The sequence below is a fragment of the Petaurus breviceps genome, unplaced genomic scaffold, assembly GCF_028583685.1.
Source record: "Petaurus breviceps papuanus isolate PSGF00001 unplaced genomic scaffold, PetGlider_PUasm1.0 520, whole genome shotgun sequence".
Classification (NCBI taxonomy): domain Eukaryota; kingdom Metazoa; phylum Chordata; class Mammalia; order Diprotodontia; family Petauridae; genus Petaurus; species Petaurus breviceps.
In genome coordinates, this window is record NW_027186354.1 from 696,861 (window position 1) to 721,232 (window position 24,372).

At 45.1% G+C, this 24,372-nt stretch overlaps 1 protein-coding gene across 1 annotated transcript in view; it reads left to right on the forward strand.

Annotated features, from left to right (window-relative positions):
* Nucleotides 1–24,372, forward strand: part of DNAI1 (dynein axonemal intermediate chain 1) — a 265,252-nt gene that overhangs the window by 238,424 nt on the left and 2,456 nt on the right. Inside the window, exons 17-19 of the mRNA XM_069101915.1 lie at nucleotides 2,661–2,809; nucleotides 2,998–3,097; nucleotides 5,649–5,834. Coding sequence (XP_068958016.1) covers nucleotides 2,661–2,809; nucleotides 2,998–3,097; nucleotides 5,649–5,834 — 435 coding nt within the window. The remainder of the gene's footprint in view (nucleotides 1–2,660; nucleotides 2,810–2,997; nucleotides 3,098–5,648; nucleotides 5,835–24,372) is intronic.

The following is a 24,372-nucleotide window of genomic DNA, read 5'->3' on the forward strand; positions in this document are numbered from 1 at the left end:
CAGCTCTCCTCCTTGAGTATAAAAAAAAAACCAAAGTTAAGAGTGATTGAGTTATTTGTCTTTGTTTTTGTGTTTATATAATTTTTTTTTTTACGAGACTACAAACCCCCCCCCCCCCCCCCCAATGCACGGCCCCGGCCCCCACCGGCAATGTGGTAACTCGCTAATTTTTAGCCCAGAATAATTTTGGAAAACAGAAGAGTGCTCTGCTATTAGCATTTCTGAAGCCAAGTAAATCATTATCTTAATTACCCACAGGGCTCTCCGCATTCTTATGAAGCTGCAAGCCTAGGCCACCCCTTTGCCAGGGATCAGGGATTTACTTGGTATGCTGGGAGGTTTCAGCCTGGTGGCAGGGAGAGGGGAGGTCCCTGAAAGAGAAACAGAATGAGGCAGCCCTGGCCAGGGGTGCCAGGACCTGACCCCTGAGGACCAAGTAGCCTTAAGTGCTGCTGGAGTGAGTGTGTAGGAAGGCTGATGCACTGGGGCCACCAGAAAGCTACCCCCATCCACCCACCCACTCCAACCTGTTACTGTGCTTGAAATCTCAGCATTAGGCATTTAATCCTTTGGATTAAGGCATGGATTTTATGGCCAAGGCCTCAAAGAGCATTTATGAGAATGTAAAACTTCTTGGACCCAGAATATTATTAGTCATTAACAATCTAGTGTGAATGAGCAGAAGACAGCATCATAGCTAGAACAACAGCAGTAACTTTAATTCAGTCTCCTCATTTTACAGATGAGGAAACTGAGGTCCAAAGAGGTTAAATCAGTTACCCAAGCATATCCAAGTATTAAGGGACAGAGGGGAAGGCTAGCCACTTTATTTTCCTTGCTTTCTCACACTCTTGCACAATGGATGATGCACCCCATTCCTTTCCCTACCCATTAGGACCAAAGGAGCAAATGAAACTCCTCCCTCCAGCACTGTCCTCAGCCTAAGTCCTTCCTGCTAGCCTTGACAGGTCATGGATTCTCTAGAGTCCTCAGCCATCAACCCTCTTTTTTCATGTGACCATTTTCCCTTTTCTCTTTTCAAAGAACTGGGTGTGTGAAGAATGGATAGGGAGAGGCTATTGTCCCTGAGACCCAGGAAGAGAGACAAGGCACAGCTTAATTCCCTGGCTCTCTCGTTTCCCCTCCCCTGGCCTGATTGTGACCCCTGCCCCTGAGACCACTCATGGAGCCTTTGCCAGGGAGATCTGGGGCAAAGGGAAAACGGAATTATCTGGACATGCTGCCTAGCTAAAGCACCCATGCACATCTTCCTCTGGTTCCATGGGAAGATGAATGGTGGTTCTGAGTGTGGACAGCCCATTGGTGTGTCCTGTGTCTACACAGGGAAACATTTCTTCCCCACCCTTCCAAACCTAGGATGCACCTCCATCTTAAGGGCACCTGACGACTTGTGGCCTTGGATAGGTAGCCTGCCTATATAGGTGGCACTGGGCCTGGAGTCAAGAGTTCAAATCTGGCCCCAGACACTTACTGGTTATGCAATCCAGGGCAAGTCACTTAACCTCTGGTTGCCTCAGTTTCCTTATCTGTGAAATGAGGATTATAATGGCACCTACCTCCAAGAGTTGTTGTGAGGATGAATTAAGATAATAACTGTAAAGTGCATATTGTTAGCATTGTGCCTAGAACACAGTAAATGCTATGTAAATGTTAGGTATTATTCTTCTTATTATTAGTTTTCATGTGGGTCTAAAACAAGCACTCATCTTCCTTGGGTGCCAGGGTTTGCTCTTTGGCTTAAGACCCTGCCCCCATCCCTCTGAAGTCTTAGCTTCGATCCTGGCCCCATTTTGTGTCTGGGCTCCAAAGCCAGTGTTCTCACTTACCAGCCCCTGTCCCAACTTTGTGGATGCCTCCCTTGGCCACTGCTTGAGTATCCCCTCCAGTCTGGTTCCTGGCCTCAGGAAAGCCTGTCCCTTCATCTGTTTGTTTTCTCCCTGGCTGGAGTGTGTAAGCCTTGCTCCCTTCTGCGCTGAAGATGTTCTCTCATTCTGATGTGTCTTAACCTTCTTCTTCGGCCCCTCCACTGCTCGGGTGGGCCAGGCTTCTTCTTCCCTGTTATTTTAAGCTAGATGCTAGGCCCTGTCTGCCTCGCACCAGCGAGTGACAAGATCACAAAAATCTCAAGAACTGAAAGGAACCTGAGCTGCCATCCAGTCCAACCTTTGCCTGAAAAGGAATGCTGTCTTCAACATGGATGACAAGTAGTAATTCAGCCCCTGTTAGAAAAACTCCAGTCATGAACCTTTGGGGAGTTCAAATTATTAGGAAGTTTCTCCTTATATAGAGTGGAAATTTGCCTCTGTAACTTTTACCATTTTCTCCTAGTTCTATCCTCTGAAGGCAAGACAAAAAGATCCAACCCTTCTTATAATGATCTATCAAATACCACAAAATAATTATCACACCCCATCTCTCCAAATAATCTCTTCTGCAAACTAGACATTCTCCGTTTCTTTTTGTTTGTTTGGGTTGGGTTTTTCCGGGAGGCAATCAGGGTTAAGTGACTTGCCCAGGGTCACACAACTAGTACATGACTGAGGCCGAATTTAACTCAGGTCTTCCTGATTCCAAGCCTGGTACCTAGCTGCCACTGTCCTGAGGACAGGAGCGACTGCTGACCTTTGATTCTATCATAGTGCTCCAAAACCTACTCCAGCCAATTCCTTGACACATTTGAAGCCCACAACATGGCGGTGGATGCAGTGACCTGGAACCCATACCATTCCAAAGTCTTCATGTCCTGTAGCTCTGACTGGACAGTGAAAATCTGGGACCACACCATCAAGTGAGGGAAGGGGGAAGGGAGGAAGGGAGGAAGGGAGGAAATGACCTGGGAACCAAATATCAAGTGAGCCTGGAGGGGTGGGGGAGAGGGAGCAGCCTAGGAATCATGCCCTGGGCCCCACCAGAAGGGGCACCCAAGAGCTATTTTCTGACTCATCTCACCCTCTTCTCATCTTTCCATTGTTACAGGAAACCCATGTTCATCTATGACTTGAATTCCGCTGTGGGTGATATAGCTTGGGCCCCATACTCCTCCACTGTCTTTGCTGCAGTCACCACTGATGGGAAGGTGAGAGTCCTGTCACCAACCCCCATGCCGAAAGTTCACCTTTGTCAGCCCTGGTCCAGTTAGGACTCCCCAACCCACCAGAGATCAGGTGGCGAAGCCTGGAGTGTCAGTTAGTTTGATTGAATGATTTAGCTCAGCAACCTGTGCTAGTGACGGGAAGGATTTGGCCTTGATTCGACTTCTGAGATTACCTCCCCCTGATGTGGAATATATACCTTATATGTACCCACTTGTTGGCATATGGTCTTCCCCATTAGAATGTAAGCTACTTGAGGGCAGGGACAGATTGGTGTTTCATTGGATCCCCAGCACTTAGTACGCTGTGGGCACTGTAAGTGCTTAATGACTGACTGATCTTCTGGTGAGGGCCGTCCAGGCAGAAGACTGAACCTGGGCATTCTCAGGAGAACCAGTCCCCATCTCTTACCCCATTAGCTCTGATTGGTGAAAGTCCATGTCCAGGTGTGGGAGTCTCCAGATTCCAGTTGAGAGGAGGGCAGAGAGAACTGTCAAAGTAGCCCTAAATTCTGGGTGTAAAGGAAGCTGAAGCATGTTTGGAGATCAGGCCAAGTCAAACTGGGAGGAGGGGACAAAGAAAGAGAAAGGGAAATATTCCAAGAACACGTTGAGCTGAAACACAGTGGCTGTAATGAGCTTGGGGTGTGTGTGTGTGTGTGTGTGTGTGTGTGTGTGTGTGTATGTGTGTGTGTCTGTGTGTGTATCTGTGTGTGTGTGTGCTGGAAGGAGGGAAGTCAAGGCAGAGAGGTGCCCCTGGATAGTGCATGCTGAAGGGCTCTGAATGACTGCAGAGTATGCATTTGCTCACACTCAGCTTCATCTCTGCTCTTCCTCCTCTTGGCTCCATGCCTGCCCACTGCTCTGATGCCCCTGCCTTGGCAGGGAAGGTCCCTGGAGAGCCCCTTAAGGTGGCATCTCATAGCTCACAGGATTTAGGGCTAGAAGGAACCTTAAAGACCATCTATTCCAAAGTCCTCATTCTGCAGAAGAGGAGGCTGCAGCCCAGACAAGAGGGGTTTACAAGGAGTAAGAAGCAGACCCAGGAGAGTCCAACCCAGGTCCTTCTATACCATCCTGCCTCTCCAGAGGCTGAGCATCAAGTAACTGGTGCTTGGCAACTCAGTCATTCCCAGGCCTAAGTGAGAGCGGGAGTGGCCCACGGCAACATTCTTAAATCAAAATTTGTCTCTGGTGGACTTCCCACTCCCCCCTCGGGTACCCTGTAATGTCCTGGATAGCAAAGTGTGTAAAAGGTATCTCACATTAGACTGAACTCATTAACCCAACTCAACCCTCCACCAGAGACTTGTCTGAAGATAGTGAATCCTTAACCCAAAGAAATTAGCTCTTATGATGAGATTGTAAGTACCAGGACATACCCATTAGAAGGATGTTTCTGAAGAAGGAAGAGCTTCTCACAGAGGGAACCAGAACTGGAAGGGACCTAGGAGGTCATCTATTCCACCCTCCTCATTTTAAAGATGAGGAAACTGGGGTCCCAAGGGGTTGTGACTTGCCTAAGATCTCACAGGGAGTAAACATCAGAGGCAAGATTGAGGCTGGAACCTCAAACTCCAGAGCAAGCTTTCCTTCCATTGTACCAAATAAAGATGCTGTAGTTTTGATTTGGTTTGTTTTTTTTTCATTTAAGTTCACAGACTCGGGGAGGCTAGGTGGCACAGTGAATAGAGCACCGGCCCTGGAGTCAGGAGGACCTGAGTTCAAATCTGGCCTCAGACACTTAACACAAAAACTAACCATGTGACCTTGGGCAAGTCACTTAACCCCACTTGCCCTCCAAAAAGCAAAAGATAAAAATAAAAAAATAAAATAAGTTCACAGACTCTCTGTAATCCATCCAGAGCCCTTTGGGAGGTCCATGGACTTCAGGCTAATTATTAATCCCTGCTCTAAGGAATTTAGGTCCTTTTAGTGTTTGCTACATGGCAATAGCAGCCTCTGATGGCAATACCTGTCCCTCCATCAAGGCTTTGCCCAAATGAATTGCTCTGGATTAAAAAGATAATTGGTACAGAGGTCAGAAAAACCAAGTTCCAATCTTCGCTAGGGCACTAATTTTCTGTACGATCATAAGTAAATCATTTTATCTAGGCCTCAGTTTCCTTGTTTAGAAAAAGAGAAGCTTAGGGGTGGCTAGGTGGCACAGTGAACTCCACCAGCCCTGGAGTCAGGGGGACCTGAGTTTAAACCCGGCCACAGACACTTCACACGTACTGTGTGACCCTGGACAAGTCACTTAACCCCAATTGCCCTGCTCTCCCCACTCCAAAAAGAAAAAAAAAAAAGAGGGACTTGAACTAGATGAGCTTGAACTAAGATCCCTGACAATGTTCTATGATGAAAATCCTTGTTGTTTATGGCCCTGTTGCCCTAAGCATCCCTTTGCCTGGGCTGCGCCTTTATTTACATACCATTTACTATTATCTCATGACTCTGATGGCTGAGCTGGTATGTTGTTTGTTTTGGTTTTTTTATTGTCAAAAACACAGCTCTCAGTGTTTCCTCCTGCTAGGCCCATGTGTTTGACCTGGTCATCAACAAATATGAAGCTATCTGCAACCAGCCAGTAGTGGCTAAGAAGAAAAACAAGATTACCCACGTTGAGTTCAACGCCGTTTACCCTATCATTATTGTCGGGGATGATCGCGGTCATGTCACCTGCCTCAAACTTTCACCCAATCTGCGAAAGATGCCCAAGGTAGGCAGCTTGACCTGGACTGTGAACTCCCTCACCAGGAGACACGGCAACTGGGCTCCAGAAAATGCCAGGCATCTGGAGAATAGGCCAGGGTTTCTAGAGAAAATTTTGAGAGAACTGGGTTGGTCTCAACAGCCTCTCAATATTTACTTCAGTTAATCATTGCCCCTCCTGGGCAAATGGAACTAGACAGAGCTCCCCCATGGGGTGCTAGGTACAGTTCTCTGGGGAGAAAGGGTGAGGAGGCCCACTCTGTATTATACATATTACAAATCTAAAAATCAGCCATTCCCAAGAATGGTTCATGTATAGATTGCATTTTCTTCCTTCCTTCCTTCCTTCCTTCCTTCCTTCCTTCCTTCCTTCCTTCCTTCCTTCCTTCCTTCCTTCTTTCCTTCCTTTCTTTTTGACGCCCACTGTTTAAAAAGAGAATTTTGAAGGCAGGGGCGCTCAGAACTCAGTGGGATCGGGATACTCATCTAAGGTCAGCTACATTTGGGAGGTGAGGATGCTCATGTGGGTTGGGGGTGGCAGAAGATTGAATCTGGTTTAGTTTGCAAAAGGGACTGGGAGAAAGCTCAGAAAAGTCGAGGGAAGCTTACCCTGGTGGCCAAGGGGCTCTGTGAGTTCATTCTGTTTGTAAGCTAGAGAGAAAGTAAGCTCTGTCTGGGGGCCAGAGGAAGAAATAACTTTGGGAACGAAAGGAAAAATAATGCTTAGGAGGCAGAGGAGCATGCTGTATTTGGGAGCCAGGGGATGTTTTGAGGGGCTGTCAGGAAAACACCCCCAGTTAGCACAATTTGGGGAGGCAGGGAGAGGACTGCAGGAGTTAAGCAAGGAAGTCCATGAAGACCAAGATGTGCATGGCCTGATTTTGCTCCACTGTGGTGAGGAAGCACAGGAGATTGGGAGTGGGAAGAACAACTTTTTGGGGTAGCCTCCCAAGGGTACCTCCCTTGTGACCCTGCACTTGGACTCATGGCCGCCCCTGGGGCCACATGGGCTAACCCATGGCAATCCACAGCTTCTCATCACTTGGCCATGGGCTCTTTGAGAAGCAGGATCACCCAGGGGCTCTGTGGCCAGGGTGATGAAGAGCACTAAACTGTCCTTGGCTGAATCAAGAGAAAATAGAATGTTTGAGAGGAAGATAGTGAACTTGGTTTGTGACATATTGGTTTTGGACTATTGATAGGGCAGCCAATAGGAGATACCCAATAGAGATTACGATTTGTGATTCTAGGGAGAGATGGAGGCTGGAGGAAATTTGGGTATATCCACATAAAGGTAGAGGAATGGATAAGATTTCCAGGGGAGAAAGGGTTAGTCTATTATCCTTTGCTGACCCGTAGGTGTGTGTAGCGGCAAGCACCCCAAGCGTCCTCAGGGTTTGCTGCCAACACAGGTTCTTGGATCTGCTTTGATAAAGCAACTCAAAATGGGTTAACAAGCTTACTTTAATCAGTCAAATATGTATTGTTTACCTAATTCAGGGGAAAGAGGTCAGCACCCCAACTTCAGAATATACAGACAGAATTATCAAGACAGAGAAACAGATCAAATAGACAGTTTCCAAACTGTGCAACCATTACATCCATACCAAACAACATCTGGGTTTCAAAGCCGGGGGATGGGGGGGGGTCCCTCTGGACAACGGCTTTCCAGAGTTTCATCTGATCAAATCACAGAACACTTCTCAAAGTGAGCCCCAAAATATATAGCCTTCTCCTGGCTCAGAGAATGTAACAACCTTATTGACTCACTGGCCAATCAAGAAGTATCTACCGAAAAACAAGCCTCCCACCCCACAATCCAGGTGCACTTTAGCCTAGGGGCAGGGAAGATCTTAAAAATTTACATTCCCTGGGGCGGCCAGGTAGCACTGCCAGTAAGAGCACCGGCTCCAGTGTTGAGAAGACCTGGAGATCGAATCCCTGGCTCAGACACTTAGCACCCACCCAGAAACACCTGGCCGTGTAACCTTACGCAAGTTACTTAACCCAGATTGCTTTAAAAAAAAATTTTACATTCCCATTATAATGTGACTTGGGAAGCTGAGGTCAGAGGCAAAATGGGATAGGGATTTTCTGGATGAGGAAAGATAGGTTAAATCAGCCATGAGAACAATGGCTCTCCCTCACTGACATTTACCACATGCCTCCTCTGATCTGACGGGTCATTTCCCTCCATCAGGTCACCATAGCTGTGATACAGTTTACAGTTAGGACTTGCCCAGAGTCCAGAGTCTATCTCAGCAATAGTTCATAGGGCAGATCTCAGCCCAGAATCCAAAGTCCATCCCAAGCCAGGCAAACCCAGCCCAAAAGGTTGCACCCTTTCTAAGCACCCCCTCCCAGAAGAACTTGGGTTGAGCTATGGCCTAAGTTGGCCTGGTTGAGCTGCAGGTAAGAGAAAGGATTGGATGATTCAGTGCTCTCACAACGCAATGTCCATGATTACTAAGGTCTCAGTTGATGCCAAGGTCTTTCATTTCCAATCCAGCTTCGCAGGCAATCCCAGAGCCATGGGATTAAAAATAAGGATCTGTGTACTGCCCAAAATGCAACAGTCTGGCTAGGCTGCCATGCAGCTAGTCTTCCTGAGGTCCAAGGGGTCCAGAATCACAGAAAATGAGGCTGAAAGGACCTTAGAGATTATTTGGTAAAAATCACCTGGCCAGGGTCACATAGCCAGTTAGTGGCATGGCCTGGACTCCAGCCCAGATCTCCAGACTCCAAATTCATGACTACCACACAGTGCTAGGACATGTAAGCATTCCGGACCCTGAGTATAGCTGATCATTTGAATTGTTTTCCTGAGAGCAGAAACAGTAGGGCTAGGGCCATAACTGGGGCCAGGACAGGGACTGGATCCTATCTAGTCGGGAATAGAGATTACAGTTTTAATCAACAGGAGCAGGATGGTCTCCCACCATGCTCCCTCCCTTGCCCTACTCCTCAGTGCCCCAGCTGCCTGAGGTACTCCCGTTTATTAATACGGGGTGCACGTTTCCCCTGGATGGCTGTTCTTGCCAATTTAGTAGTAATGGCCAGAGTAGAGACAATGGGCCCAAGATAGAGAATCAGAGCCTGGTCTGTAATTATTGCTAATGCCATCGTTGGGCTGGCTATAAATACCACAGAATAAAAGAGGCATGAAGGAGAGGGCTTTTAATTGGTTAAACGTGCCACAGTAAGCAGGAGCAGTGTATGCAGCCCAGCTTTGAGCTCTGGGCCTTGTTTCAGGAGTTAGTTTTACTTGGAGATGAATCTTGTAGCTGATAAAATATGTTCTTAATTAATTTGCACTGAGTTTTAGGAGGCTGTGAAAATGTGTCTGCCTGAGAAATCCTGTTTCCGTTGCTGCTTAATGAGGGTGCGTTCCTGGCAGCTGGGAGAACTCTCCTGGGGATGCAGAGAGGAAAGCACTTGGTCTTGCTAAAGGAGGGGAGCCTTAGCCAGGGGGCATAACCATCAGCTGGACCAGAGGTCCCCGGTAGCCCGGGCAAATTTGGCATAATGGCTTCCCATCAAGTGAACAGAGAACAGTTATTGCCGCAGAGGCTTGAAAGGGTCTGGCTGAGCCAGGAGGGGATTGCAAAATGGCAGGTCCAGAGGAGCAGCATGCCTTCACCCAAAATGGACCTCCAAATATACCCAAAGGAAAGAAATGATGGGATGTTGATAAGTGGGTCCCAAAAGTCCATGCCAGAAGCACTGGCCTATATTACCAGAATCAGGAAAGCAGGGAGTCGGCAGCTGCTACTGCAGCCCCAGTGATGGCATCAGCCTTTCTTCCTTTCTGAGACTGCCTGTGGGCAGCTTATATAAGAAAATATAGCCCAGGCCTCTCAGGGGTGCTGCTAAACTGGGGCTTCTAGTTTAGTTTCATAGGGAATTATGCTGGAAGAAAGGAGAGCAAAAAAACTCCACACATCAGGATATGATAGCGCCAGGGAATCTAGTTCCCTCTTTTCATGAGTATTGCACGCATCTCCGAGAAAGCATCATGCTTAAGTCTGTGCTGAAAACTGCCTGAAGTTCTAGGCACGATCCTACACCAAAAAGCTGGGCAATGACGATTGGTATTGACAATACCTTGACAATAGCTTCTGAGCCCTTGGGCCTGCCTTTGTCAGGGATCATGGGACCCTTAAAGAGCTCAGGAAATGAAAGTTGGCTTTATGAAATGCAATTGGTCCAACTCCTAGAATATGCTTTGCCATATCTGAAACCCCAACCTAGGCCATAAACTTTGCTGACCATAACAAGTCTCTGGAGAGTCAGCCCCTTCCCAGAAAGGACCCTGGTCCTCAGCCTATTTTCCATCTTCCAGCCTTTGCTGAATCTTATCCCTTTGTTCTGGATGCCAGCTTCCTTTTTATCATTCAGAACTGACTTGGCTCTCTGGCTTGAGTCCTATGAATTCCAATCATTGACTACATATGCCTCCCCCTTCTTCCACCATTGCCACTGTAACTTAGCACCTGGTCCTAGCACCCACGCTTTTTTTTTCTCTTCTCATTCTTGACACCACACACTCCAGGCCAAAAAGTGTGTTTTTGGAAAGAGAGAGAAAGAATAGCATACATAAATATCAAAAATAAGATTTTAGGCGGTTGAGACTATATTTGAAAATGGGGTGGAGGGGGAAGAGAAGCTCACTTCAGTACAGATTGGGCAGTACCCAGACTTACAAAACTTTTCTACAGTTAGTTTTCTGGGCCTCACTTGGCCTCCATGATTCCATTATCCTGGACCTCAGAATCACTCCCACCAGATTTGAAGATTTGGGATTCCCATACCTGGGTACCTTGAACCAGACTGGTTCAGTAGTTTACAATCTCAGACTCACTGTCAGACAATCAGGAAATTTCATGATTATGGCTGGGATTTTGATGCCTCACTTCCATGCTTCCTCAATCATTAGCTAATTCCCTTCCCATGCCCCCAAAAGAAGTAGAAAATAATTCAAAAGATATTATTAGAGTTGTTCCCACTACCTAGAAAAAAGAATAATTCAGCCCAATACCAAGTTAACTCCCAAAGTTCATTGGATAACCCCTTTTTCTTCCCACCCAAGAGCAGGGGGTACGGCTGTCTAATATCTAGGCAGGTCTGCTGTGGCAAATCTAACCATTAAATCACTGTGGGGTGATTAAGAATAGCTCACATTTCCCTTTTTAAAAAATTTTCATAGATAACTTTTATTTTTATATCACTTTCATTTCCAAATATATCTCTCTTCCCTCCCCTACCCACTGAGCCATCCCTTGTAACAAAGAATAAAAAAGAGGGGGAGAAAAAGCAGTTCAGCAAACCAACCAATATATCAACAGTATCTGAGAGTGTATGAAAATTTCCACACCCATAACCCTCCACTTCTGTAAAGAAGGAAGGAAAATATGTTTTCTCATCCCTTCTCTGGGGCTAAGCTTTGTTTATTATCATTAACAAGGCATTCAGATTGGTTTTTGTTCTTTCATTTATATCGTTATTGTGTATATTGTTTTCTTAGATCACATCTCATAAGTTCATTACTCCTCCCTGCTTTTCTGAATTTTTCATGTCCTTTTCCCCAGCATACTATTCTGTTATATTCATGTACCACAATTTGCTTAATCCTTCTCCAATCAATGAGCACCAACTTTTTTTTCCCGTTGCTTACTACAAAAAAAAAATTTGTTCTTGGTTCTAAAGCATTGGTAGGTTCACAAAGCATTTCTCCCACAACATACCAGTGAGATGGGCAGTTCTGACATGATCAACCCCATTTTACAATGAGGAAACGGGCTGATGTGAGTTAACATGTCCAAGGTCATGTTATATGTTTATATCACTTTCATTTCCAAATATATCTCTCTTGGGGCAGCTAGGTGGCACAGTGAGTAAAGCACCGACCCCAGAGTCAGGAGGACCAGAGTTTGGTTCCAGCCTCAGACACTCAATACCCACACACCCACACCCACACACACACCCACACACACACACAAAACTAGCCGTGTAATCTTGGGCAAGTTACTTAACCCCAATTGCCCTCCAAAAGGCAAATTATATATATCTTCCCTTCCCTACCCACTGAGCCATCCCTTGTAACAAAGAATAAAAAAGAGGGGGAGAAAAAGCAGTTCAGCAAAGCAACCAATATATCTAATATATAACTAATGTATCTAAGTTGTGTGTGAGCCATTGTCTTCCAACTCCAAACCTAGCATGTTCCCCACACCCTGCATTGTCTCTGTACACGGCTGATATCTCTGCAAATGGAGTAAACTAGGAGTGATCGGTGATAAAGGATACAATATGAAAAAGAGGGGAGGGTTCCATTGCATGCGTACACCAGGCCTGAGGAAGAACACCTGAAGGTGCAGAAGCCCTGGAAAATACCTTAGTAAGTGACCTGGTCCACAGTCATATTAATAGTAAATGTCTGGATCAGTATTCAAATCCACATCCTCTGACTCCAAGTTCAATGGAGTCAAAGGAAAACGTTGCATTCTCTAGGCCAGTGAAAGCCAGCAGCCTGGGATATTAAAACCTTGACCAAAGACACTGAATCTCAGACAGAATTCCATCCAGAAACATTCTTTTCCCAGCTCCATAACCCAAGTCCAGACCATGCTGCCCAGGGGCATATGTCCTAGTGAGGCTACTGGAGGGCCATTTTCTTCAGACCCCTCTCTCTGTGTGTTTCCTGTTGGCACTGGGCATCAGGGAGAAAGCAGTGAAACTACATACTCCAAAAGCTGATGATGATATCCATTCATTTAATTCAACAAATATTTACTGAGCACATACTATGTTCAAGACCCTGAATCTGATCTCTAGCATAGGCTGAGGAAAAGGAAGGACAGAAATGGGAGCAGTCATTCCTGTTATTTGTGGGTAGTGAATGTTCCTCCAGCCCTCTTCCCTCTTTGGCCATTCACTTGGTTTCTGGGAATGAAAGCAGAAGTCAGGTTATATCTGATTATAGACAGGGAGGAATCAAGAGATTTTATCCCAGGCCAATCCTGACATGGATCCAACCTGGCCCCTTCTCTGTCTCCCCTAGAGAGGGGAGCCTTTAGGTATCTAAGAATGCAGGGAGTTGGATGTTTGAGTGTCTGAGTAGGTGGAAAGCTAGGAAGCTGAGTGTCTGGGAGCTAGGTGTCTGAATGTATAAATGCTTCCTTTATCACATATTCATTTAAAACACTAGCCATCAGTCCTCTTCCTTACCGTGTTTTCCCAATAATAAGACCTATCCTGAAAATAAGCCCTCCCCTTACTGTGTAAGATTCCTCTAAAATAAGCCCTCCCCTGAAAATAAGCCCTATTGAGATTGCTACTGTAGTGAAGGTGATCCCCTTCACTATGCACCGTCCCCCCCCCGTGAAACTCACGCCACGCTCCAAGCTGCATCCAATCAGAGCTGCAGCAGTGAGCGCGTCATCCTGTTCTTCCCCAGTGATTTGCTTATTGAATAAAGGTACATTTTTTTGTTCACATTTACCTGTTTATTAAAATTGCTGTCAATGTTCATTAAAATAAGCCCTCCCCTGAAAATAAGCCCTCTGGTGTTTTTCTGTCCAAAAAAATTAATAAGACAGTGTCTTATTATCGGGGAAACACGGTATTACCCCTACCTCCTGGGATGGGGGAAGGAACAGAATCTCAGATGGACTTGGAGATGGACCTTCCCTCCATAAAAATAGTCAATAAGAACAAAGATCCCATTTTTCCTCTTCTGTACTGGGGCAAGAACCAGGACAGAAAAAAAACTGGTCAGCATTAGGTTTAAAGAGAATGTGAAGGAAAAAGCACTATGCAGGGCCTAGGTGGGAAGGAGGAGGAGAGCTAGGGAAACCTGAGCTTATCTCTACAGCCCCAGTAAGGGAGAAAGGGGAATAAGAATTCTTTGTTCTCTGTATCTCCAGAGACATCACTTAGCAATAGAACCAGAAGGAACTGCCCAGAAAACCTGATGAGCAGGAGGGAACTCAATTAAGACCACCACCTGAGATGCCATGGCTTTGATTAGGGTACCAGCCATTCTCTGCCATCTCACTGCACAGTCAGGGCCTGGCCAGGAGGAATTAGAGGTAGCCTTCAAGCTCTGAGAAGAACCCCATGGCTCAGGCTGTGGCACTGTGCTGATATGGTGCATTCTGGGTAAACAGGGTGTCCTGTAGTGGTCAAAAGCCAACAGTGCTGTCTATCCTTAGCAGGGCCAGCTGCACCTGGGGATGCAGATCAGTAACTAGCAAGTTTTGCACCTTGGACAGGTAGTGGCAGGAGGAGGGGCATGGGGTCAGCTCCCCTGAGAAAAGGATACAGCCCTGAGGCTGCTGGGGTGAGTGGGGCTCTGGGAGTTGGGGTGGAAGTGCCCCCATGGGAGTGGGGTAATGCAAGAAGGGAAGGGCATTTTGGCTTAGGACGGTGTCTTCAGCACCCCCTAAAGTTCCAATACTGACACAGCCCTTGTTTCCCTGCCTACTTTGAGTTCCTCCCAGAGGACAGCACTTGGGTTTGTCTGGGTGTGGGCTCAGGTTCCACCTTGATGTTCTAGTTTCTGAGATTTGGGTTTGCTGCCTCCATTTATACCACCGCCTACACCCTTGATGAATATAGGCAGTAAAACCCATTCTCTCTTCTTCTGATAGGCCAGAAAACTATTCCTCACAGCCTCCAAATGAGCAAATACTTATAAAGTGCTTAGCCCAGTGCCTGGCATGTCACAGCAGGTGTTTAGTAAAGACTTGTTTCTTTCCTTCCTTCCTTCCTCCTCTTGTTTCTTTCCTTTTCCCAGGTCAAGTTGCCACAGAGGCAACAGACACTACCTACTGAACTTTGAAAAGGCACTGGACTTAAAATGTGTAATATATATACACACACACATATATATATTCAATAGAGACAAGCCCCACCCCAAAAAAATACCCCAAAGGTACAAAAAAGGAAGTTTTCATAGAGGACAAGTTTCAGGTTTCTCAGGGCCCTAATGAAATCTGACCAGGGATGTTCTGGCTGACCCAGATGCTTGGCTCTGAATATGTTTGGCTCCTTCCATCCCAGAGTATAATGCCAGGCCCTGAATGGCAAGGGGGCAGGGCTAAGATTTCAATGAGATTTAGAGGAGCAGTCATCTGAGGATCAGAGAGGAGAAGACTAGAAAGTACCATGAGTCAAAAGGACAGAGAGTTGATCTGGACTAAGGGAGGGAGGAATCCAAGATTACTGAAGGTCTAGAGTTTAGGAAGTTAGGCAGCAGGTAAAATAATAGTATTGGCCTAAATGATCTCTAGGTCTTCTTTCAACTCTGAAATCCATTACAAAGCCAAGCTAGAAGGCTGAGAAGCAAGATCTCGGGAACAGGCCCATGAATCTGGGGAAGGGGAGGTGAGAATCTGGAAAGGACATCTATGGGTAACAGGCACAGAGAACTAATGGTAAGAATAGAGCTTGATTCTGAGCTCAAGAGCTCCCAAACCAAGGGCCCACCTTATAGGCTTCTTGCCCAAAGCCAGAGCTTGTTGCAATGTAAACAAGTTTGGACAGAGGTGCTTTGGCTGGCCCATCTCCTTGGCACAGAATAGATCTGGCTCATTTCAAAGGTTAAGACAAGTGGAAATGCCTGGCTGGCATGGGGAGGAGGAGGAGGCAGGGAGCCAGGCAGCCTGGTTTCTCTCCCTGTAGAGTCTGCCTTCAGGCTATGCCAACTAATCCAATCTTCAGCTAGGTACTAGTGCCTCAGTGGGTCTAGATGCCGTTTCTGCCTCCCCAGCATCCTCACTGTCCAGTTTACAAGCAGCCGTTTGTCTCTTCCCCACCTCTCCTCCTAGCTTTTGGTCCAGCCACATGGTATACTCTCCTTCCATTTACCAACCCAAGACTGACCTCCTTTCAGATCCGAAAATAGCAAGTTCTTCTTGACCCTCCTGTTTGGGTTCCTTTCCCTGGTCACTGGCTTCTTCTGAATCTTGGCTCATTGGCAGATATAGGTCCCCCTTTCTGGGTCAGATTCCTTGCCACCTGTACCTTGTCTCTTTCCCAGTTTTCTGTAATTTCCTAGGATCCTAAGATTTACAACCTTATAGGATCTTTGAAATCATCTACTCCAACCCACTTGCTAGCTATGGGACCCAGAACCAAGTCACTAACTAAGCCTTATCTGTAAAATGGAGATAATAATAGTCATACTGCTTACCTCACAAGGTTAAGTGAATTCATGTACACTATAGAAATCTGAATTAGCATCAAGTGGCAGAACCTGGATTCAAATAAAGGTCCTCTGATACCAAGTCAGGGGCAGAAAGAGCACTGACCCTACTCATCTTCCTGAGTTCAAATCTGGCCTCAGACACTTACTAGCTGTGTGACCCTAGTCAAGTCACTTAACCTTGTTTGTCTTGGTTTCTTCATCTATAAAATGAAGAAGGAAATGGTGAACCACTCTAGTATCTTTGTCAAGAAAACCCCAAATGGGGTCACTAGGAGTCAAACATAACAAGAAAAGACACCAAGTCCATGCTGTGACCACTGCACCATAATTCCTCTCATCAATAGGTGCAACAACCACCGTTTTTTGTTTTTCCTGAAGCAGTTTCAATTTCAAGAAAACTGTGCTATTAATGAGGCCTTGTGAAAATAATATCCTTTATCAGACCGCATACTTCCATTGCTGGTTCAAAAAATATAATACAAGTACATATCAACTCAGAATCAGTACTCTGCAACAGGATTTCCCAGACAATAAGATGAAATGCAGGGAGAAACTGAGGTCTTCAGTTAGCTACATGTACTTTTACCCGCAGGGACCCATCTCTTCCTGCTCACAGCCCAGTTCCATTTGGCTTTGGGTCACATTCAGCTAAAAGGCAAGTTAACAATCTCTGCCCCTCACTGGTCTCCCATGAACTCACTCTACCTCCCATAGTTCCAGGCTCAGATGGTGAGGGACTAATGCCAGGACAGACATGGGCACAGGAAGGATTGATGCCAGGGTAGGGAGAGGTTTATGTCAGGGCGGGGGTGGATGTCAGTATACAGACTGTGCCAGGAGGTGGGGCAGAGGGCCCAACTACCCTAGGTGGCATCTGGGGAAAGGAAGTAACAGCAGTTGGGCTGAAGAGGTGCCAGTTACCCCCAGCACGGGGCAAGGAACTAAGCCAGTGGCATGCAGGGCCAGGGCAGGCGCCAGGGCAATCAGCGGGTACAGGTGGCACATAGATGTGGGGGTGGCTGAGCCAGGCCAACATTCCCATAGATTCTGAGTGGGGCCTGAGATCTGCTTGACAGGTTTGGACACAGATAACAAGGTCTCTGCTTTATAAGGACAGACAGACAAATGAATAGACACAGAATGATTCCTTAGGTGAGAAAAGAAACAGCTGGTCATGCAGAGACTCGAAGCTGGTCTAACAGACCTGGCATACAGACGAAGAGGGCTCCAAAGTACATCCTGTTGGAGCTGCTGAAGCTACTCCTATTCCCTTTCTGCCTTCTTCATTCCCCTCCCTGGCCTGTCCCCACCTTTCCTCCATAATCGTTCAGTGACCTGAAGTGACTGAATTGTCATCATCCCCCACCCCAACCAGGGCATATAGTTGGGGAGGGGGTACCCACAGATTTAGAGCTAAAAGGAACTTTGAAAACTATCTAATCCAGGAGACCCAGAGACATTAAGTATTTACCCCTAGGTCCCACATAGGTGGCAGAGTCAGGATTCACACTCAGGTTCCTTAACTCCAAATCCAACACATTTTCCATTGTGCCATGTTGCTATACAAGGCAGAAAGGGAAGACAAGGAAAGTTGGTCTTCAGCTGCCAGGCAGCGGAAGTGGGAAGGCAGCTGGAGCCAGAACAGCCACACAGCCTCTTATCCAATATCTCACTATGCCTAGAGGGTCATCAAGGTCAGAGTGAGGCCATGGGGACAACACGATGGGTTCTCCACTCTGTCTTGTTCTCTAATTATCTCATATGTCTGAATCATCTCCTCCAAAAGAGAGTAAGCTCCTTGAGGGCAGAAAGCACATCTGTTCCTTTTTTTTTTTTTCCTTTCCCACAGCCACAGGGGCCTCCCATGAATGTAAGAAATACAGTGACTATGCCAATCTCCCCTTTCTCTCCAAATGTACAGATTTACATTAGGTCTGGAGCCCTAACAATGGGCTCCTCAGCAAATTCATTTGGGACAAGCCCTCTATCCAGATCCATGGAATTTCAGAATTGGAAGGCACTTGAGGGAGCATCTTCTCCAACTGGCATCTGAATGAGAATCACCTCTCCCTCCCCATCCTAACATATCCCACAAATGGACAGTCAACTTCTGCTTGATCACCTCAAGTGACAAAAACTCCTCACCCCCAAGGCCACCCCTTCCTTTTGGGGGAAGCTTCTCCTTATACAAAGCCTAATCTGTTTCTTTGCCACCTCCAACCACTGCTCCTTGACCTACCCTTCAGCATCACACAGAATGAATCTGCTTCCTCTCAAACAGCCCTTTAAATAATTAAATACCTATCTTCCCTAAATCTTCTTTCCAGATTGAACATTCCCATTTCCTTCATCCAGTCTGCATATGGCAGGATCTCAAGAGCCTTCACTCTCCTGGTTACCTTCCCCTGGGCACTCTGTAGCTTATCAGTGTCCTTCCCAAAATATGGCAGCCAGATCTGGGTCTAAGACTACTGGGTCTGATCAGGAACTGTTACCTCCTTAGTCCTAGCATCTGTGCCTCATAATCCCCTGATTGTGCCTGGAACTTTCTTACCTCCACAACTCTGCCCATCCCTTTCCTTATGCCTTGAATGCCCTCCTTCCTGCTCTGAATTCTTGAAATCTTAATGCAAATACCACCTCCTCCAGGAAGCCTTTCTGCTTCTTTTCCAAGAGACACCAGTCTTCTACCTCAACCCTCACAAAGCACTTTATCCTAACTTCTCTAATGCATTTCCATGCAATATTGTGGATTATCTGTGTTGGCATCACCTCTTCCTCAGCTGTAGATTTCAGGGGTCTGGGTTCTAGACCTACAGAACTTGATCTAAATTCTGTAGATTCTAGAGTACAAATTCCACGAAAGAAAGGATTGGGGTCTTATCTAAATTGTGTAGTTCACCCAAAATGTTCTACACACAGTACATGCTTCACAAACAATTGCTGAATGAAGGATTAAATGACAGACTCTTGCCAGGTAGCTGGCATTCTATGGCATGAGGGGAAGGGAATATAGTATTTTGGGGCGTGAAGGAAATCTGGTGGCCCCAGTCCAGGAGGTCTGATTTCCTATTGAAACTGAAACTTATTAACCGTAAGTCACTGCACCCTTCTGGGCATCAGTTTCCGCATCGGTAAATTAATTGTAATAAGTAATAATCATGCTTAATAATGTTTGTGTTGAGTAAAGTGCTTTGTTAAAAAGAAAGTAAGAGAAATAAAGGAGAGAGAAAGAAAGAAAGAAAGAAAGAAAGAAAGAAAGAAAGAAAGAAAGAAAGAAAGAAAGAAAGAAAGAAAGAAAGAAAGAAAGAAGGAAGGAAGGAAGGAAGGAAGGAAGGAAGGAAGGAAGGAAGGAAGGAAGGAAGAAAAAACATTATGTAAATATGAAATTTTGGCAGTAATAATAGAGGAATCTGGATGTGGGTGAATAGGTTTACAAGGGTCTGACTCCATGAACCCCACGGCCAGCTCAGTTCTTGGCACCTCTTTGTCAGAATCACCACGACCACTTGTGAATCTGGAGAAGGGTGGCCCTTCCAAAAAAAAACTACATTTACTGCATGAGGGAACAGTCTGATATGAGGAATGTTTACGAGTTACCAAGGATCTAGACTTTAGGGGCTCTTTAGTTGGAGTTTAAAAAGGAGGCTGGGATTCTGAGGGGTGTATAAATCCTCACACATGAAGAACAGCTGAAGGGACTGAGGAAGTTTAGTATGGAGAAGAGATTTAGTGGTACGTGACAACCATCTTCAGACAGAGGAAAGTCATGGAAAGAATGTTGAATTTGTAGTCGGGATATCTGGGTTCAAATATCAGCTCTGCTTCCCACTGTGTGACCTCTGGGCCACAGTTTCCTCATTTATAAAAATGGGGGCATTTGATCAGATGAACTCTTAAGATCCCATGGGATCGAAATTCTGTGGTCCTACTTTGCTGTCGTGGGGAAGAAGGATTAGACTCCTACCACTCCTGTGGACTTGAACCAGTGAACAGAGCAGCAGGATAAGGCATTTACAAACTAGAAGCAAGTTAGGGAAATCGTACAGCCAGCTTTCCCTGTGACAATCTGACTTTATTTACCTAAGGTTTAGCCTAGCCCTAGATAATCTTTGAGGTCCCTTCCACCCCTGCAAATCCATAGTTATGATCCTTCATAGTATCACAGGATTTAGAGTCAAATGGAAATTTGGACATACATTACTGGAGGGCAACCAGGATGCTGAAGGGTCTCAGGATAATCCCATATAAGGATCAGTCAGAAAATCTGGATATATTTCACTTGGAGAAGAGAAAACAGGGAGGGTTATAAAACCTGTCTTATATTTGTATTTGAAAGGCTGAATGGAAGAACAATTAAAATTGTTGTATTTGGCCCCAGAGGCAGAACTAGTAACAATGGACAAAAGTTGCAAAGAGGGAGATTTAGGTCTGATAGAAGGGAAAAACCTCCTAATAATTAGAGCTATTGTTCCAAGGTACTGTAGAATGGGTTGCCCCGACAGGTGATGAATCACCCCTTGTGGCTGACAACTTTGGGTTATGGTAGAGGAGATTTTTTTTTCAGGTATGAACTAGACTAGACAGGCACTGAGGGCCTTTTCAACTTAGAAACTGGTTATTTTGTGATTTAGAGCTTGAAGAACCTCAGAGATCATTTGATTCAATTCTGTTATTACACAAAGGGCAGTCACAAAGATATGGTCATCTAGAGCAACCCCCTCATTTTACAGGTGAGGTAACTGAGGCCCAGTGAGGTTAGGAGACTTAATTAAGGTCACACGAGTAGTAAGAGAAAGAGCTAGTACTTGAATTCAGGTCAAACAGGCTAACATTGCACTTGATTCCAAATCCAGAGTTCTTTCTGCTGAAGCTTAATAATACTGAATACTTAATCACTTGATGACGCTTGACACTGTGCCAGAAGCAATAGTAATTCTTGGGATTAAAAATGTATGCATTAAAAAGAAGGTTAAAAAGTGTTTTTCATTGCTCACCACTTTACCCTTCCGCGCCTGATGCCTCCTGAGGCTTCTTTTAAAAAAGCTCTCCACAGAAGCTGAATGTATTCTCTCAAAATATTTCTCTGTGTCTAGTAAAAGCACACAGGAGTCTTCTACCAACCAGATCTCAGTAAATGTTTGTTGTTGTCTTTACTACAAGAGTTGGCGGTGGTAGTGATGACTCCTTGGAGGGGCGAAGAAGCTTTCTCCCACAGAAGCGTATCAAATAATCAATAAGCATTTATTAAATACTTATTATTATTTGAAGAGCTTGTGCACAAAATTAACACAACTAGGATAAGAAGTGAAGCAAATAGGGGCGGCTCGGTAGCGCAGTGAGCAAAGCGCTGGCTCCTGAGTCAGGAGGTCCTGAGTTCCGTTCCGGCCTCAGACAGTTAACACCCACACAAAAACACTAGCCGTGTAACCTTGGGCAACTTACTTAACCCCAACTGCCCTCCAAAAAGGCAAAAAAAAAAAAAAAAGTGAAGCAAATAGATGAGGGAAAGGGTGGTACAGTTGTTCCAGAAATAGAGGTTCAAATACTACTGTCTTTGTGATCCTGAACCAATCCACCACTATTACCCTGCCTCCGTTTCCTCATCTGCAAAAAGAGAGAGGGTTGGACTAGGTGGTCACTGAGATCCCTTTTCAATTCCAGGTATGTGATCAGCTATGATCTCTGACAATTAGATTTGTTGTATTGCTATGAGAATTGCTATGAGAACAGCCACAGGCAGTCAAGACATATAGGAAACTGACTCATGTATAAGACTAAAAGCCCAACAGATGACTGGTCAAAGGATATGAACATACCATTCTCAAAAATATTAAGAAAGAATGCACTGAATCATTAAAAATTAGAAATGAAAAATTAAAACAAGTATGAGGAACAACAAGCCACATCCAGCAAATTGTCAAAGATGATAAAAGATGGGAAGAGTCAATGATGGAAGGGTTGGGGAAAAGACAGGCATACTCATACATTTTTGGTAGAGCTGTGAGTTGGTCTGACCATTCTAGAGAGCAATTTGGAATTTTGCTAAGAAAATTACCAAAATCTCCATACACTTTGAACCCAAGATCTCACTGCTGGGCATATCCCAAAAAGGACAATAATTTAAATAAAAAAAAAAAAAGAAAGGTCCCATATATACCAAAATATTTATAAGAGCATGTGTTGTAATAGCAAAAAACTGGAAACAAATTAGATGCCCATCAATTAAGGAACAGTTAAAAAAAAAAAAGGGCAGCACATAAAGGTTATGGAATAATACTATGATACAAAAAACAATGACTATGCCAAATACAGAGAATCATGGGAAGACTCACACAAACTGATGAAAAGTAATTAGAAATAGGAAAACAATATATACAATGACTTCAACAATGCACGTGAAAAAGAACAGCAGAACAGATGAAACTGAATGCTGTGAAATAAATGACTGATCTTGGCCCTCAGGAAAAAGCTCCTCCCTTTCTTCTTTGCAAGGGTGGGGAACTGCAGACATGTAACACTACATTTAATGGTTCATGGGTTGGTCAGTTTCCTCCTCCCCCCACCTTTTTATTCTTTGTAATAAGGGATGGCCCTCCAGGAGGGGGAGGAGGGGCACACTGGGGAAGATCTAGGTGATACAAAAACAAATACATCAATATTTGTAAGTAAAGCAAGCCAGTGTTCCTCCCCTATCTCTCTCCTTCCTCCTCAGTGTATTCTGTGCTACAACTGACTAGTAAAGTGAGGCTATTAAGTTCCTCTACTTGACACTTTGTTGACAGTTATCAAAGAACTAAAGGTTCTCCACTAGAAAACCAGAAAAAAAATGACCAGGCCTCCCAGGCCTTTTAAAGGAGCTCACAAATATATCTCTTGAAGAACTGCTATCAGAACAGCCATGGAGCAGTGGGCCTGACAGGGGATGTGCCTCATATGTAGGACACCCCTAGAAATTTCTAAACTAAGGGAAGATACAGAATAAGCATTTACTTTTAATTTAATTTTAATTTACTTTTAACAAGCACCTACTATATGCCAAGCACTTTACAAATACTATCTGATTTGATCTTCACAATAGTCTTTCCAGTGTTTTCCTTATCTGAGGCAAACAGAGGTTGAGCAACTTGCCCAGAGCCACACAGCTATTAAGTGTCTGGGGCTGGATTTGAACTCAGGTCTTCCTGACTCTACCATTGCCAGGTGATACAGTGGATAGATTGATAAACTAGAAGTCAAGAAGGTCTAAATTCATATCCAGCCTCAGACACTTACTAGTTGCATGACCTTGGACAAGTCACTTAACCTCTATTTGTGTAGGAGGTAGCTAGCTAGATCGCTCAGTGGACAGAATGCTGGACCTGGAGTTAGGAAGACCTGACTTCAAATTTGGCCTGAGATACTCACTAGCTGTATGACTCCGGGTAAGTCACTTACCCTCTGTTTGCCTTAATCCACTAGAGAAGGAAATGGCAAACCACTCCAGGATCTTTGCCAAGAAAAGCCCATGAAAATTATGGTCCATGGGCTCACAAAGAGTCAGACAGAGCTGAACAACAACAATTCATCATCAGCTTCTTCCAAACAGTGTAACATCCACATCAAGTCACAAAAACCGCATTATCTTAGAGTTAGGAAAAGACCTTAGTAGTGACCCAAACTCTGCCTGCCCCCGGCCCCAAGAATCCTTCCATGAGAGCCAGTGGAGGAGAGAGCAAGGCACATTGGAATGCCAAGGCAACTGCAGAATGACGGGTGGGCCCAGAATGATCGATCTCTAAGGCCTCTTACAATTCTCAAGTCCTATGATGCTGAGCATTAGTCCCAGCTCTGCTACTTACTTGGATAACTCACTTAACTTCCCAAGCCACAGTAAAAGAGGGATAATAAAATTTTTACTCTCCGAGCCAATGACTCCACTGACTTCACAAGCTTTTTTGTAGGAATCAAATGAACCAATGTTTCTAAAAGGCTTTGTATTTATAAAGGGTATATAAGTGTAAGCTATCATACAAATATTTCAGATCTGTCTTTTTCTATTAATCAGAAAATATGTACATTTTTCCAGATAAAAACAAATTTTTAAAAAGATTCATGATTTTCTTAGGAAATTATTGGCCCAAAATCCTTGACAGTCATGAGACTTCTGCTTAAAATCACCAGTGATGGGATCTTCACTGGAGGTTCCTTCCCACTGGAAATAGCTGTAATTATTAAATGGCTCTTCCTTAGGAGCCCAAATCTGCCACCAGGTGACTTCCATCTGCTAATTCTAGTTTTGCCCTTTTATATGACAGCCCTTTCAAGCATGTGAAGCTCTCACATTCTCTACATC